The sequence below is a fragment of the Triticum urartu genome, chromosome 2 (genome assembly GCF_003073215.2).
Source record: "Triticum urartu cultivar G1812 chromosome 2, Tu2.1, whole genome shotgun sequence".
NCBI lineage: Eukaryota > Viridiplantae > Streptophyta > Magnoliopsida > Poales > Poaceae > Triticum > Triticum urartu.
In genome coordinates, this window is record NC_053023.1 from 8,307,977 (window position 1) to 8,319,802 (window position 11,826).

The following is an 11,826-nucleotide window of genomic DNA, read 5'->3' on the forward strand; positions in this document are numbered from 1 at the left end:
AAGAAAACACATGGAGGCCACTACGCCTTCTCGTTTGAGAGTTCGCATGCTGTACCAGAACCGTTTCACGGTCAGAGACTCAGAGCTGGCCAAGAAGTTCCACGACGACCCTACGGTGTAGCCGCCGTCGGCGGACGAGGACCGATCTTAAGGAGGAGGCCAAGAAGTTCCACGATGACCCAACCACGCAGCCGCCGTCGGTGGACGACGAATCAACAGTTGAGACGCTGCCAATGGCGTGTATGAATACGTCAAGTGTCTATATGGTTGAGGTTGACACGCTGCCGATGGCGTATATGAATACGTCAAGTGTCAAGTGTCTAATTAAGCTAAGCAGGCGTGCTAAGCCGTAGCGCACTTCGATTAGTTTGTTTATTATTCTTCTACAGGTATTCCCACTCCCTGTGTTGTATAGTAAACTTCAATTAGTTTTGCACTCGAAACCCAAGTTATAAATCGGACCAAATCCATTATTACAACAGATTACATCAGAAACCGGCATACTGATTGCACCAGAGCAACACTGTGGACAAGATTAAAAATATTGAAAGAGAAAGTCAATGTTTTCGTGTTGCTTAGGCAGTTGGCTTGTCATTCTCACACGTTTTTGCTAGAAGCGCAAGTTATGTATTCCATGCGGTGCTGCTAGGCCAATAATAAAGATTACAAATAGATGTAGTTTACAAGGATACATTGACTTTCAGGTGTGGAAGCTATCTCCCCCGGTGACCGTTCGAAAAAAGCAAGGATACACGTTTACCGCCGTGTGTCGCCCACCTTTGAACATATCGCCATCAATAGTTTGGAGACTTATATTTGGTGAAGAATCTCTATAAGACTTGCAGAGGCTAGTCAATTTCTCCAGAGTCCATAGAGATCACCAACAACTTCCATCATCGACTGTCTTCTTGCTTGCCATGGAGGCTGTCATATCCGTAGTCACGGGTGAACTAGTGAGTCGTTTCATCTCCTTCCTCAAAAACAAGTACAACTCCTCCTTGAGCCGTGCACAATCAGAGAAGATGGAGGAGAGATTGCAGGACCTCCTGATGAGAGTCAGCATCGTCATCGAGGAGGCGGATGTGCAGTACATAACCAACTCTGGGATGTTATTGCAGCTCAAAATGCTCTCAGGGGCCATGTACAAAGGATACTGCATGCTGGACACCCTGAGGTTCCAGAACCACCAAGAGAGTGCATGCTTTGACCAGGTTAGAATCAACGACTCATCTAGCAACAACTTGTATTTATCCATTCCTTTCAAGCGTTCTCGGACAAAAACTGAGATGGATGACAAGGCCATGCGCCTCGAGTCAGATGGTGCCTTGGAAAGCTTAGAAATTGTTGTTGCTAATATGACAGAATTTGTTGTGTTTCTGGGTGGATGTGAGCGCATGTCTCGTAGGCCATATGACATTTATCTTCACACCAACAACTTCATGTTCAGCCGACATGCTGAAAAGCAAAATCTCTTGACCTTCTTGTTGGAGCACAACGATTTTCATGCACCAGCAGTTCTTCCAATCATAGGTGGTGTTGGAGTTGGGAAGAAAACATTGGTTGCTCATGTGTGTGCAGACGAAAGGGTTCGCTCACAATTCTCCACTACTTTGCACTTGAATGGAGACAACCTCTTGACGGTACTTGACCATGGAGGAACCATGTTTGGGATGATCTTGGTAGTTATAGAGTTTGTTTCTGATATAGGCGATGATGACTCGAAAAAGTTTCACTTGTTTCTCGTAAGAATGAACAGAGGAAGCAAGATCATCATCATAAGTAAACTTAAAGGATTAGCCCGGTTTGGATCGGTGCATCCTATTTTCTTAAGTGTTTTGTCTTATGATGAGTTTAGGTATCTTTTTAAGACCCTAGCATTCGGGAGCGTAGACCCTGCAGAACATCCACGACTACTGGAATTAGCAGATGAGTTTGCCAATCAGCTGCACAATAAGCAAGGTTCACTTGTAGCAATAAATACGTTCTCACATGTGTTGAGAATGAACCTCACTACTCAGTTTTGGTGTTGCATATTTGACAAGATGACAAGGCATGTTAAAAGAAACCTCTACATACATGGTGCACACCCCAGCAAGCTTATGGAACAAGGCCTTCCAGTCGACATAACGGACTTTGCTTTGCATCCACTTACCATGACAAGTTATACAAGTAATATTCCAATCAAGGAGGAATCACCAAGTGTGACATTTGCAGAGCTTCTAGCAAATCCTAGTGTTAGACCAGAAGGAGACTTCACTCTAATTAGATATGAATCAAGGATACCCCCTCATAAATCATTTGTTCATTTGGTTACAAGCCGTGCTCAGGATACACATGAAGGTAGTAGTACCTTGCCAGGGAGAAAGCGACGGGGTGTGCCAATCTAATTTTGTTTTGGGACTCGTGTAATGTAACTCTTGTTGTATTTTGGGATCGATACATGATAAATTAACGTACTGTAAATTTGTATTATGTTTTTGTTTTGGGTGGGGGGGATTTTCCACCTGAATAAATTTCAGAATAAGACATAGACCCAATGTACCTACTATATAATTAAAACAGAAGACGTGAACCAACTCGTGATTAGATGGTTAGGTGAACAATGGTATCCCCAACCCATCAGGTTCAAGTCGATGATGTGCCGGCTCAGTATCTCGTAGGTGCTCATGAGGATAGGATGTGTGTGCATGCGTTTATAGGGTTGAGCATCTGTTATCATACTATGATAAAAACAGAATACAAATGAGTCAACACAAAACTAAGAGTAAATATTATATATTATATTTGACTACTGTAGTCAAAAAATATTTGAAACAATGACATTATATAATGAAAATCCTTTTCCCGTGCATGTTAAGTGGACCTTTGATGAAATGACATGTGCGGTGAGATAAGATGTGCGCATGGGATTAATTAATAATGAAAACCTTTTTCGCATGCCTGTTTGATGGGCCATGAGGTGATATGTGTGCATGCTAAGATAACAAAGATCACGGGATAAACTATTTAGGCATATAGTATATATGATATGTCACGTATACAACCTTTTCACACAAAAAAAGAGCAAGTGTACTTCCGTTGGGAACAAACAAATATCAACCGGATTCTAATGTGCCTGATTAGAAGGACAACGTACAACTATACAAGTATAGACATGTGTATGACAAAGAACTCTCAGAAATAAACAAAGGAACCGTGAAAACGTGTTAACATAGGACACGTACCAATTCTTGATTCGGTTCCGTCCTATCTGCAGGGACTCCATTAATAGAACTCCACATGGAGTATAGGATAAAAAGAACTCTACATAGAGTCGGTCAAGGCAACAAAATAGAAAGGCACTCAGTTAGCCACATCCAAAGAACGCCCAAGAGTCAGAGTCAACCAATTCTACACAAATCCAAGTCTGCAAATCTGCTATCCGACTGAAAGCACCACCAACAAAATCAAAGTCTTCCATAATCTGCTACCCGGGCAGAGTAACATCAACAAAATCGAACACTGCAAAACAAATTTTACTACCTGACCAAAGCATCACCAACAAAAAATTGAGTTCTGTGATAACAGACAAACATCAAAAATGTAATGTGAGCAAGGTTTTGGATTCCGAATGGACATATTTTCTCGTTTGGGGGGGGGGGGGGGGGGGGGGATTCTCAGTTACCATGGTTACCGAGAAATACCGAATATATTTCGGACGAAATTTATTATTAATTTTGAATTCAAATTCTTTTAGCCTCGATATAGATAGCGGTTGAACTGGTATTGATCACAAAAGAGATATTATCTCTGTGGAACATCTATACGCCCTATGCAAAGATGACGCTATTTCAACTCCTCCCGTGGACCTTCTTTTTCACGTACATATTTTGTTATTTTGAAAAGTAAACACATGTTTTGAAAAATAAACAATAAAATGGTTATGCAACAATGAGGACTCGAACCTGCGTCGTCTTGATGAAGGAAGTACATGGTTACCCCCACGCCACAGCTAACAATTGTTATATTCTTGAGATGTTAATCTATACTAATATGGGTTGGAGGTAAAAATTCAAAAATTTCGGGATTTTTTGCTGGGCATATGCCTTTCTCGGGGGGCGACGAGAATCTCGGTAACTGTGCGGTAACCGTTTTTCTCAGGCGGTACGCAAAACCGTGAATGTGAGTGCAACTGGACGACCGACGAAGTTAGGACAAATCTTCTTAGCTTTTACAGGTATGGAATGCTATATTTTATTATTGATCAACAAATGATCCGTGACTCATATTTATTCACCAATGTAAAATAATAGTTTAACTTGACTAACTCCATGTGTGCAGGTACTCGGCTGAAGAAAGTTACCAAAAATGATCGAGATATATAGCAATACATAAGGAGCACTAGAAATATTTCCCAAAAGGAGAACACTGAATAACTTACTAGAATGAGGCACATAAAGCAGAGAAGTTAGTTAATGCATCAAACTTCTTCTTAGAGATGGTATCACCACTTCTTGAGGAACAGGACCCTCAGACATGTAGTGACAACTGAGTAATATCAGTTATAATGGAACCATATCTATTTATGTCTCTCAACTTCTTCGGGTCTCTAACTTTAGTTAGTTTTTCATGACAATGACTCTAAGAGATCTCCACGAAAATATTCAAATGATCGTGGTTTGACTGACACAAACTAACTACAAAGGAAACTGACAAGTATTACTGCGATTATTGTGATATATATCAAGAAATTATAACATGTGCTAAGTACATTCTACTAATTTGAGCAAGAACTTTCATACTCCCTCCATTTTTATATACAAGGCCACAAACTCAAATTGCAGGTATCAAGGTGAAATTTAATACATGTTTTGCAACCCAACTTTTTTCCCGTTTATTGGGATCATTAATACACCACATGCATGCAAGAAAATTGAGTGGAGCAAGTAAGTGAGTGTCATTATGACTGCATGCATGCATGTATTAACAAGTCACTAGTACGAGGAAACATAATTAATTTTTGCCTCGATTACTATTGGTGGCTTTATATAGATGTAAATGAAGGGAGTATTACATATACTCTGCACTAATAACAGTGGTATGGAAAAATTGTTTTATGTGGCCTTGTATATAAAATCTCCACTCCTTTGGCAGGATCTAGCAACAAATTGTGGATGAATCCATAGATCAACGAACAAACGGAGAAAAAGGAACGGGATGAGAATGAGAATGGAAAGAGGGATGAATAGTACTACAGCCGGAGATTTCATCCGTAGACTACTTAACCCCCTCAACTGTGAAATAGGGTATCTAGCCCCCTAAACATTACAAATACGGACAAATCACCCCCCCCCCCCCCCCCCCCCCCCCCAAACTCTATTTTAGGTGGTTTCTCAGAACAAACTTTCATCCTGCTTTATAAATGAAGCAACCAACTGTTGTAACATCAAGTTGCAACATACATACATAGATAGTCTGGTGCGGCCACATCACAAGCACGCCCAGAAAACATAAGAGAAAGCATAAACAAGATCACCAATGGGTCATCCTATCAAGTGGACGCTGGCGAAACTAGTCCACGCGCCGAGGCCTGCAGCGCATCCAACATCCGTTCTAGGCGCACCTGATCCCGTTGCCTAGCTAGCAGGGTCAGTGCTACAAGAACGCAAAGAAATTTCAAGAAAAAGCTAGAGGCACGTCGTAGAAAGACCCTCTCGATCACCATCTTATTTCCGGTGGTCCATAGTGTCCAAGTAAGAGCAACAAAGATCAGCCAGAAGAGACGTCTTTGCCTTCCGGTCTGCATCGCTCTGGCCTGGAGGAATCCAGAAAGCAGTGATCACCTCGCTGCCATCAAGCACCTACTTCGGTACATCACGGGTACGCTCACACATGGATGTGTGTCGTGGCATCGGCGAGAGCTTGGTCGGATATAGCAACTCCGACCATGCTGGTGACGTGGACTCCCAGAAGTGCACCTAGGGCATGTTGTTTCTTCTCGGGGGTAGCCCCGTCAGCTGCCAATCTATAAGGCAGAGGGTTGTCGCCGCATCTTCGTGTGAGGCGGAGTACATCGCGGCAGCTACAACGGCTTGTCAAGGCATCTGGCTTGCTCGCCTTCTCCGCGAGATGCTGAACCATGACACCACCCCTGCGCTCACCACGACCGCAACAAGCACATCGATCTCCACTATCACCTCATACGTGACTACGTCGAGAAGGGCAAGGTCATCGTGGAGTTCATCAGAACTGGTGAGTAGAAGGCCGACATCCTGACAAAGGTTCTTGGCCGCGACCGGCTCCAAGAACTGCGCGACAAGATCAGGATCATCGATATCCAACCCCAGAGATAAGGTTGAGGGGGAGAATGTTGGACCCAGTCTCCCGGAAGGGCTATCCCGAGAAGGAGGTTCTTGGGAAGGAAGTTTGCGTCAGGCCCCATGTGCGCCGCACGTGGGGTGGGCCCCCATGTGTTGACTACACATGGGGTGGCCCACACCGCACGGCTGTGCCACAATCATGACCCATGCGGCATGTAGGGAATAGTGGTCTTCGATCACTGTTCCAACCACTCCATGGTGATATCATGAAGTGGTTTTGTCTAGAGAAGATAGGTAGTATTCTATTACTCCGTACTTAGTATGAAATCAATGAAACGCTCTCAGTAGAGAGTAGTGAAAAGGAAGAAAGCCTCCCAGACCAAATCTCAGACACATTGCTCCTCCTCCTCAATTACTCCGACACCGAGGTTCTGCCACGAGCACATTCCGGCGGCCGGCAGAAAGATTGGGCTGGGCCAAGAACCGCCACCAACTTCTGGGAAGATAGTGCTAGCCATTAGTACGTAAAAACAGAAAACAAATAGTGGTAAACAGGTTAGATGAGTTGCACAATGGAGAAGGTGTGAGCGTAAGCAGATGATGACTGTGATTGATATAGCCATCACAATCAATTGTTTCTAAAATTCCCGTGATTTTGTTGCTTATTAGATAATGGTCACATTGGTCCCAAGTAAAAGAAACTCTGTGTAATCCAATAACACAATTGGGGGATACGCTTTGATAGCTCTGTGCTAGTTGACATGTAAACATCACATGCATCATGGTTTTGTTTCTGCACCAGTGCACCTGCCACACCAGGGATTCGTTATGTGTTGGTTAAAAAGGAGCTCGCTGACATGCCCACGATAGTACTTCGCACACAGCTCTCAATCATCATCTGCTTACGTTCACAACCTGCTCGATCAATTGTGCAACTGCTCCATCTGTTCTAACATGTTTACCACTCTTTGTGATGATGTCTAGCTCTATCTTTTTGGCTGGAAGCTGCTCTGAACTTCCATTGACACTGTCGATCCAAAGGTCTTGGCAAAATAGTACCGGTTCCACACTGTTTGCTATGGCTGTAATCAACTGAAATTCATGTATGTTGGTTTAAAAACTCAATTTCTTGGTAATATGTGTTTCATCTGTATTTCAGTCAACCATCAGCTGGATAAAAACAGTACAAGGCAATTAGCCACGTGTCCACGACCATGATTCCCATGATCTTTGGGGATGGCTAGCTAAAAAGGAATTTACCAGCTGTTTAGGACCAAGTTGAGCAGAATATATAATAAGAGTGGTTAGTGCTTACCTTTGGGTAGAATAGTGAACTCAACTAATATATATAGGGATACATTTGCCCACAGCCCAAACCTTCAGAGCTGAATTTATGTAATTTTGATATCTTTTTTTATCACAAATCATTGCAATATAAAACTGCACAAATGTACAGTATAATTTGGTCACTGAAACATTGCTCCTAGCTAGGATGTCAACGGGCGTTATGTGTGTCTTTAGTATTCATAAGAAACCACAGGTTGAGTGAGAAATGGTGTTGAATTAAGGGCTGGTGCACTAGCCGCGCCGACGGCAACGTTCTTCGAAATTGCCTCAGTAATTTGTATTGTTTCAGTTTCCCAAATTCTGTTAGAAAATTACTGCTTTTATGGGAGGTACTGGCCTGGGAAGGGTGCTGTCGCCCAGCAGACTTTTTTTTAGAAAAGAAGGATGATCCCCGGCCTCTGCATCTGGGAGATACATACGGCCATTTTATTGATTATTCTCGAGGACCTTACAAAGTATTACAAACAATATACCTGAATCCACCATCTTGACAACATATGCCATTACTCCTATCCATATGATGAAGGGGTGCTAGCTGGGCCACTACCCAAACCACTCACCTAAGCCTAACATCAAAAGCCGGAAGCCCCAGCCGAGCCACATACCGGGTCTGGGGCACAATCCGGTCAGACACACTCGTGTGTCGTCGCCGCCATCTTCCACAGGTCCGTCTTCAGATCATATTGAGGCTTCTACCTTGTCTGGCCACTCTGCAATCGACGCCCCCATGACGCCAGACAGCTTCCTCCTCCTGCACGAGTCCATCTCCGCGCATCAGACGCCGAGTCTCCACAGCACCATGCCGCCGAGATCCGCCACCATCAATGTGTAAGATGAAGCACCGCTCCACCAAAGTTGCCGTCCTCTAGTCCCTCGAGTCCGTGTGCACCTCCAAGAATGACGCCCCCAGGGGGGAAACGACACCAGAGAGCCGCCGTCATCCGATCTATTGATCTAGGGTTTCCCCCGGAGGTAGCAGAGAGTGGCCTTGAACATCTCCACGGCGATGCCTTGAGGAAGGGAACGACGCAGACAACGTCGCCATCGCCGGCCTTGGCAATAGCCAATAGCAGGTTTTCACCCAGATCTGATCGAAGATCTCCATCTCTCGTGCACGGGTTGCCACCGTCCTTGCCGGGATCTGGATGATCCCGCTTGCCAGATCTCAGCACGGAGAAGCCCCCCCACCGAGACCCGCCGGCCGAGCAGGTCAGATCCGCGATGGATCCATGCCCGCGCCGCCGCCCCGGAGTCAGTCCCGCGCGCAGTTGTCACCACCTGCCGAGGCTCGCCACCGCGTGCCCCGTGCCCCGCCACCGCTCGCCGAGGCCTGCCGCCGCAGGACACCGCCACCTGCCGCCTAGATCCGCCGCCCGCGGAAGAAGGGGAGTCGGGAGAGGGAGTCCCCCCGCCGCCGCCGTCTGCCACGTGGGTTTCACCCGGCGGCGTCACCCAGCGGCGGCGCGAGGAGGGAAGAAGGAGAGGGCGGCGGCGGTGCGCAAGGGTTGGAGGCTCCCGAGTCGCCCAGCAGACTTAAGCTACTCTTTAACTGTAAGCCAATCTTTAACTGGAAGCCATCTTTAACTGTAAGCCACCTTACTGAGAATAGCCCAGTAGGTACTGCCACTTTAGATGCAGTAATTGTCATCTAAGAAGAGAAGGTGCTGGTTTGTTGGATATGATAAAACATACAATTCTATTGTGCAGTAATTGTTACACTTAGTTCAATGATAAACACAACCGTTTGTCATGTGTCGGAAATACAACAAGAGTTACATTACACGGAGTTCTGAAACAAAATTAGATTGGCACTCCTCGTCGCTTCCTCCTTGGCAAGGCACTACCTTCCAACTTGGCACCTTCATATGTTTCTGGAGCATGACTTGTAACATAATGAGTGAATGATTTATGAGGCGCTATCCTTGATTTCCATGCAATTAAGGTGAAGTCTCCTTCCGGTCTCACGCTAGGATTTGCTAGAAGTTCCCCCAATATAACACTTGGTGGCGGTTCCCCCTTGATTGAAACATTAAGTGGCGGTTCCCCTAATGTCATGCTAAGTGGATGCAGAGCAAAGTCAGAAATGTCCACTAGATGGCCTTGTTCTATAAGAATGCCAGGGTGCACACCATATATGGAGAGGTTCCTTCTAAAGTATCTTACCCCCTTGTTCAATATGCAACGCCAAAATTGAACATTGAGGTTCCTTCTCAGCACATCCGCAAACACATTTATTTCGACGAGTGAACCTCGCACATCATGCACCACCTTAACAAATTCATCTGCTATTTGTACTAGCTGTGGATGTTCTTCGGGGTCTACGCTCCCGAATGCCATTGCCTTGAAAAGGTACCTCATCTCATCATAAGATAGAACCTTAAGGAAAATTGGTTTCACTGATCCAAACCGGGCTAATATTTTAAGCTTACTTATGATTATGATCTTACTCCCTCTGTCCATTCTTATGAAAAATGATTGAAACTTTTTCCAGTCAGCATCGCAGACATCAGAAGCAAACTCAATAACAACCAACATCGTCAACCCAAACATGGTCTTTCCATGGTCAAGTATTCTCAATAGGTTGTCTCCATTCAAGTGCAATACAGAAGAAAAGCGTGAGCGAACCCTTGCGTCGCCACATGCATGAGCAACCAAAGTTTTCTTCCCAACTTTGGCACCACCTATGATCGGAAGAACAAGCGGTGCATCACCAGGAGGGTTTTGCTGCAACAAGAAGCTCAAAAGATATTGTTTTTCAGTGTGTCGGCCGAACATGAAGTTGTCGGTGTAAAGATAAAGGTCGTACGGCCTGCGAGACATGCGTTCGCATCCACCCAGAAGCACAACAAATTCTGCCATATTAGCAAGAGCAACTTCTAATCTTTCCAAGGCACCATATGGCTCATGGCGCATGGCCTTGCCATCTTTCTGAGTTATTGTTCGAGAACGCTTGAAAGGAATGGTGAAATGCAAGCTGCTGCTAGATGTGTCGTTAGTGCTAACCTCGTCGAAGCCTGCACTGTCCTGGAGGGTTTGGTACCTCAAGGCATCCATCACGCTGTATCCTCTGTACATGGCCTCTGAGAGCATCTTGAGCTGCATCATCATCCCAGAGTTGGTTATGTATCGTGTGTCCGCCTCCTCGACGATGGTGCAAGCTCTCATCAGAAGATGCTGCAACCTCTCCACCGCCTTCTCTGATTGTGTATGGCTGGAGTAGTGGTACTTGTTGATCAGGAAGGAGATGAACCGGCTTAGGAGTTCACCTGCAACTGCAGACATGGCAGCCTCCATGGCTGGGATTGATGAGGTCGTTCTGTCTAGACAAATTTAACTAGGCTGGCCTCTGCCAAATCTTGCAGAGATTCTTGGCAAAATAGAAAAGTCTCCGGAGTTTGATTCAGACAAGGGTGGCTGACATGTGACAGGGACATGCCAACTATCCAAGCAGCATGAAACAGTTGACATATATTTATAATATCCACAGTAAGTAGGTCCAGATTAATTATTGCCTAACCTTGGAAACTTTGTACAGTTATATCCGCAACTGTCCATGAAACATGTAAACATATCTTTAATTTTCACATATCGACATGTATTGTGGGAGTGAGCCTAGCTCAACTGGTTGGGGGAGTGGATGTACAAACCCAACACCTGGGTTTGAATTCTCAAGGAGGCGAATTTAGGTTCCTATTTATTCCCCCATTTATTAAGGATCAAGTTTGGTGTGTGGTGAAACCACTTATCAAAAAATATCTTGATACTCATTTTAAAAAATTCTGAGGACCATGTTTATCTTGATACTCATACTAAAATGGCCGTATGCATCCCTAGTTGGTGCAGAGGCCGGGGAAGTAAAATTCTCCCCCATTTTAAAAGGCGACATCCTACCCACTATTCAATTTGAGTAACTGATCGATAGGGATGGACGACTCCGCGGGCGACCCCTCGGGCGATTCGACGGGCGGCGGCCGTGAGCCCCCGACGACGCCAATCCTGCCGGAGCCACCGCCGCCCATCTCGACGGCGGATGGGGTAGGGTTGTGTGCCATCGGGAAGGGGCTTTCCTCTCCGCCGCTCGCCCGCGGTGCGGATCCTCCGCCGCCGTCGCCCCGGCGACTTGCGCCGGATCCGATCCAAAAGGAGTGGAGGCCGGTTGCGGAGGCGGCGCCCGATCTCC

At 45.4% G+C, this 11,826-nt stretch overlaps 2 protein-coding genes across 3 annotated transcripts; one reads left to right on the forward strand and one right to left on the reverse strand.

The window, feature by feature from the left end:
- Positions 1–869: 869 nt before the first annotated feature.
- Positions 870–2,425, forward strand: LOC125540603. Its single transcript, XM_048704208.1, has one exon. The coding sequence runs from the start codon at positions 918–920 to the stop codon at positions 2,385–2,387; it is 1,470 nt and encodes a 489-aa protein (XP_048560165.1). The 5' UTR covers positions 870–917; the 3' UTR covers positions 2,388–2,425.
- Positions 2,426–9,319: 6,894 nt separating this feature from the next.
- LOC125540604 lies at positions 9,320–11,105 on the reverse strand. Of its 2 annotated transcripts, XM_048704210.1 has the most exons (2): positions 10,650–11,105; positions 9,320–10,370 (listed from the first exon to the last, which is right to left on the reverse strand). In XM_048704210.1, exons 1-2 carry the CDS (start codon positions 10,938–10,940, stop codon positions 9,447–9,449), a joined length of 1,215 nt encoding a protein of 404 aa, XP_048560167.1. In that variant the 5' UTR covers positions 10,941–11,105; the 3' UTR covers positions 9,320–9,446. The 2 variants fall into 2 exon arrangements, with proteins under 2 accessions (XP_048560167.1, XP_048560166.1); XM_048704209.1 differs by having other exon boundaries at positions 9,320–11,104.
- Between the last annotated feature and the right edge of the window lie 721 nt (positions 11,106–11,826).

Coding starts and splice junctions, on each gene's coding strand:
- LOC125540603 (XM_048704208.1), top strand. CDS start 918: ATGGAGGCTGTCATATCCGTAGTCACGGGTGAACTAGTGAGTCGTTTC.
- LOC125540604 (XM_048704209.1), bottom strand. CDS start 10,940: ATGGAGGCTGCCATGTCTGCAGTTGCAGGTGAACTCCTAAGCCGGTTC.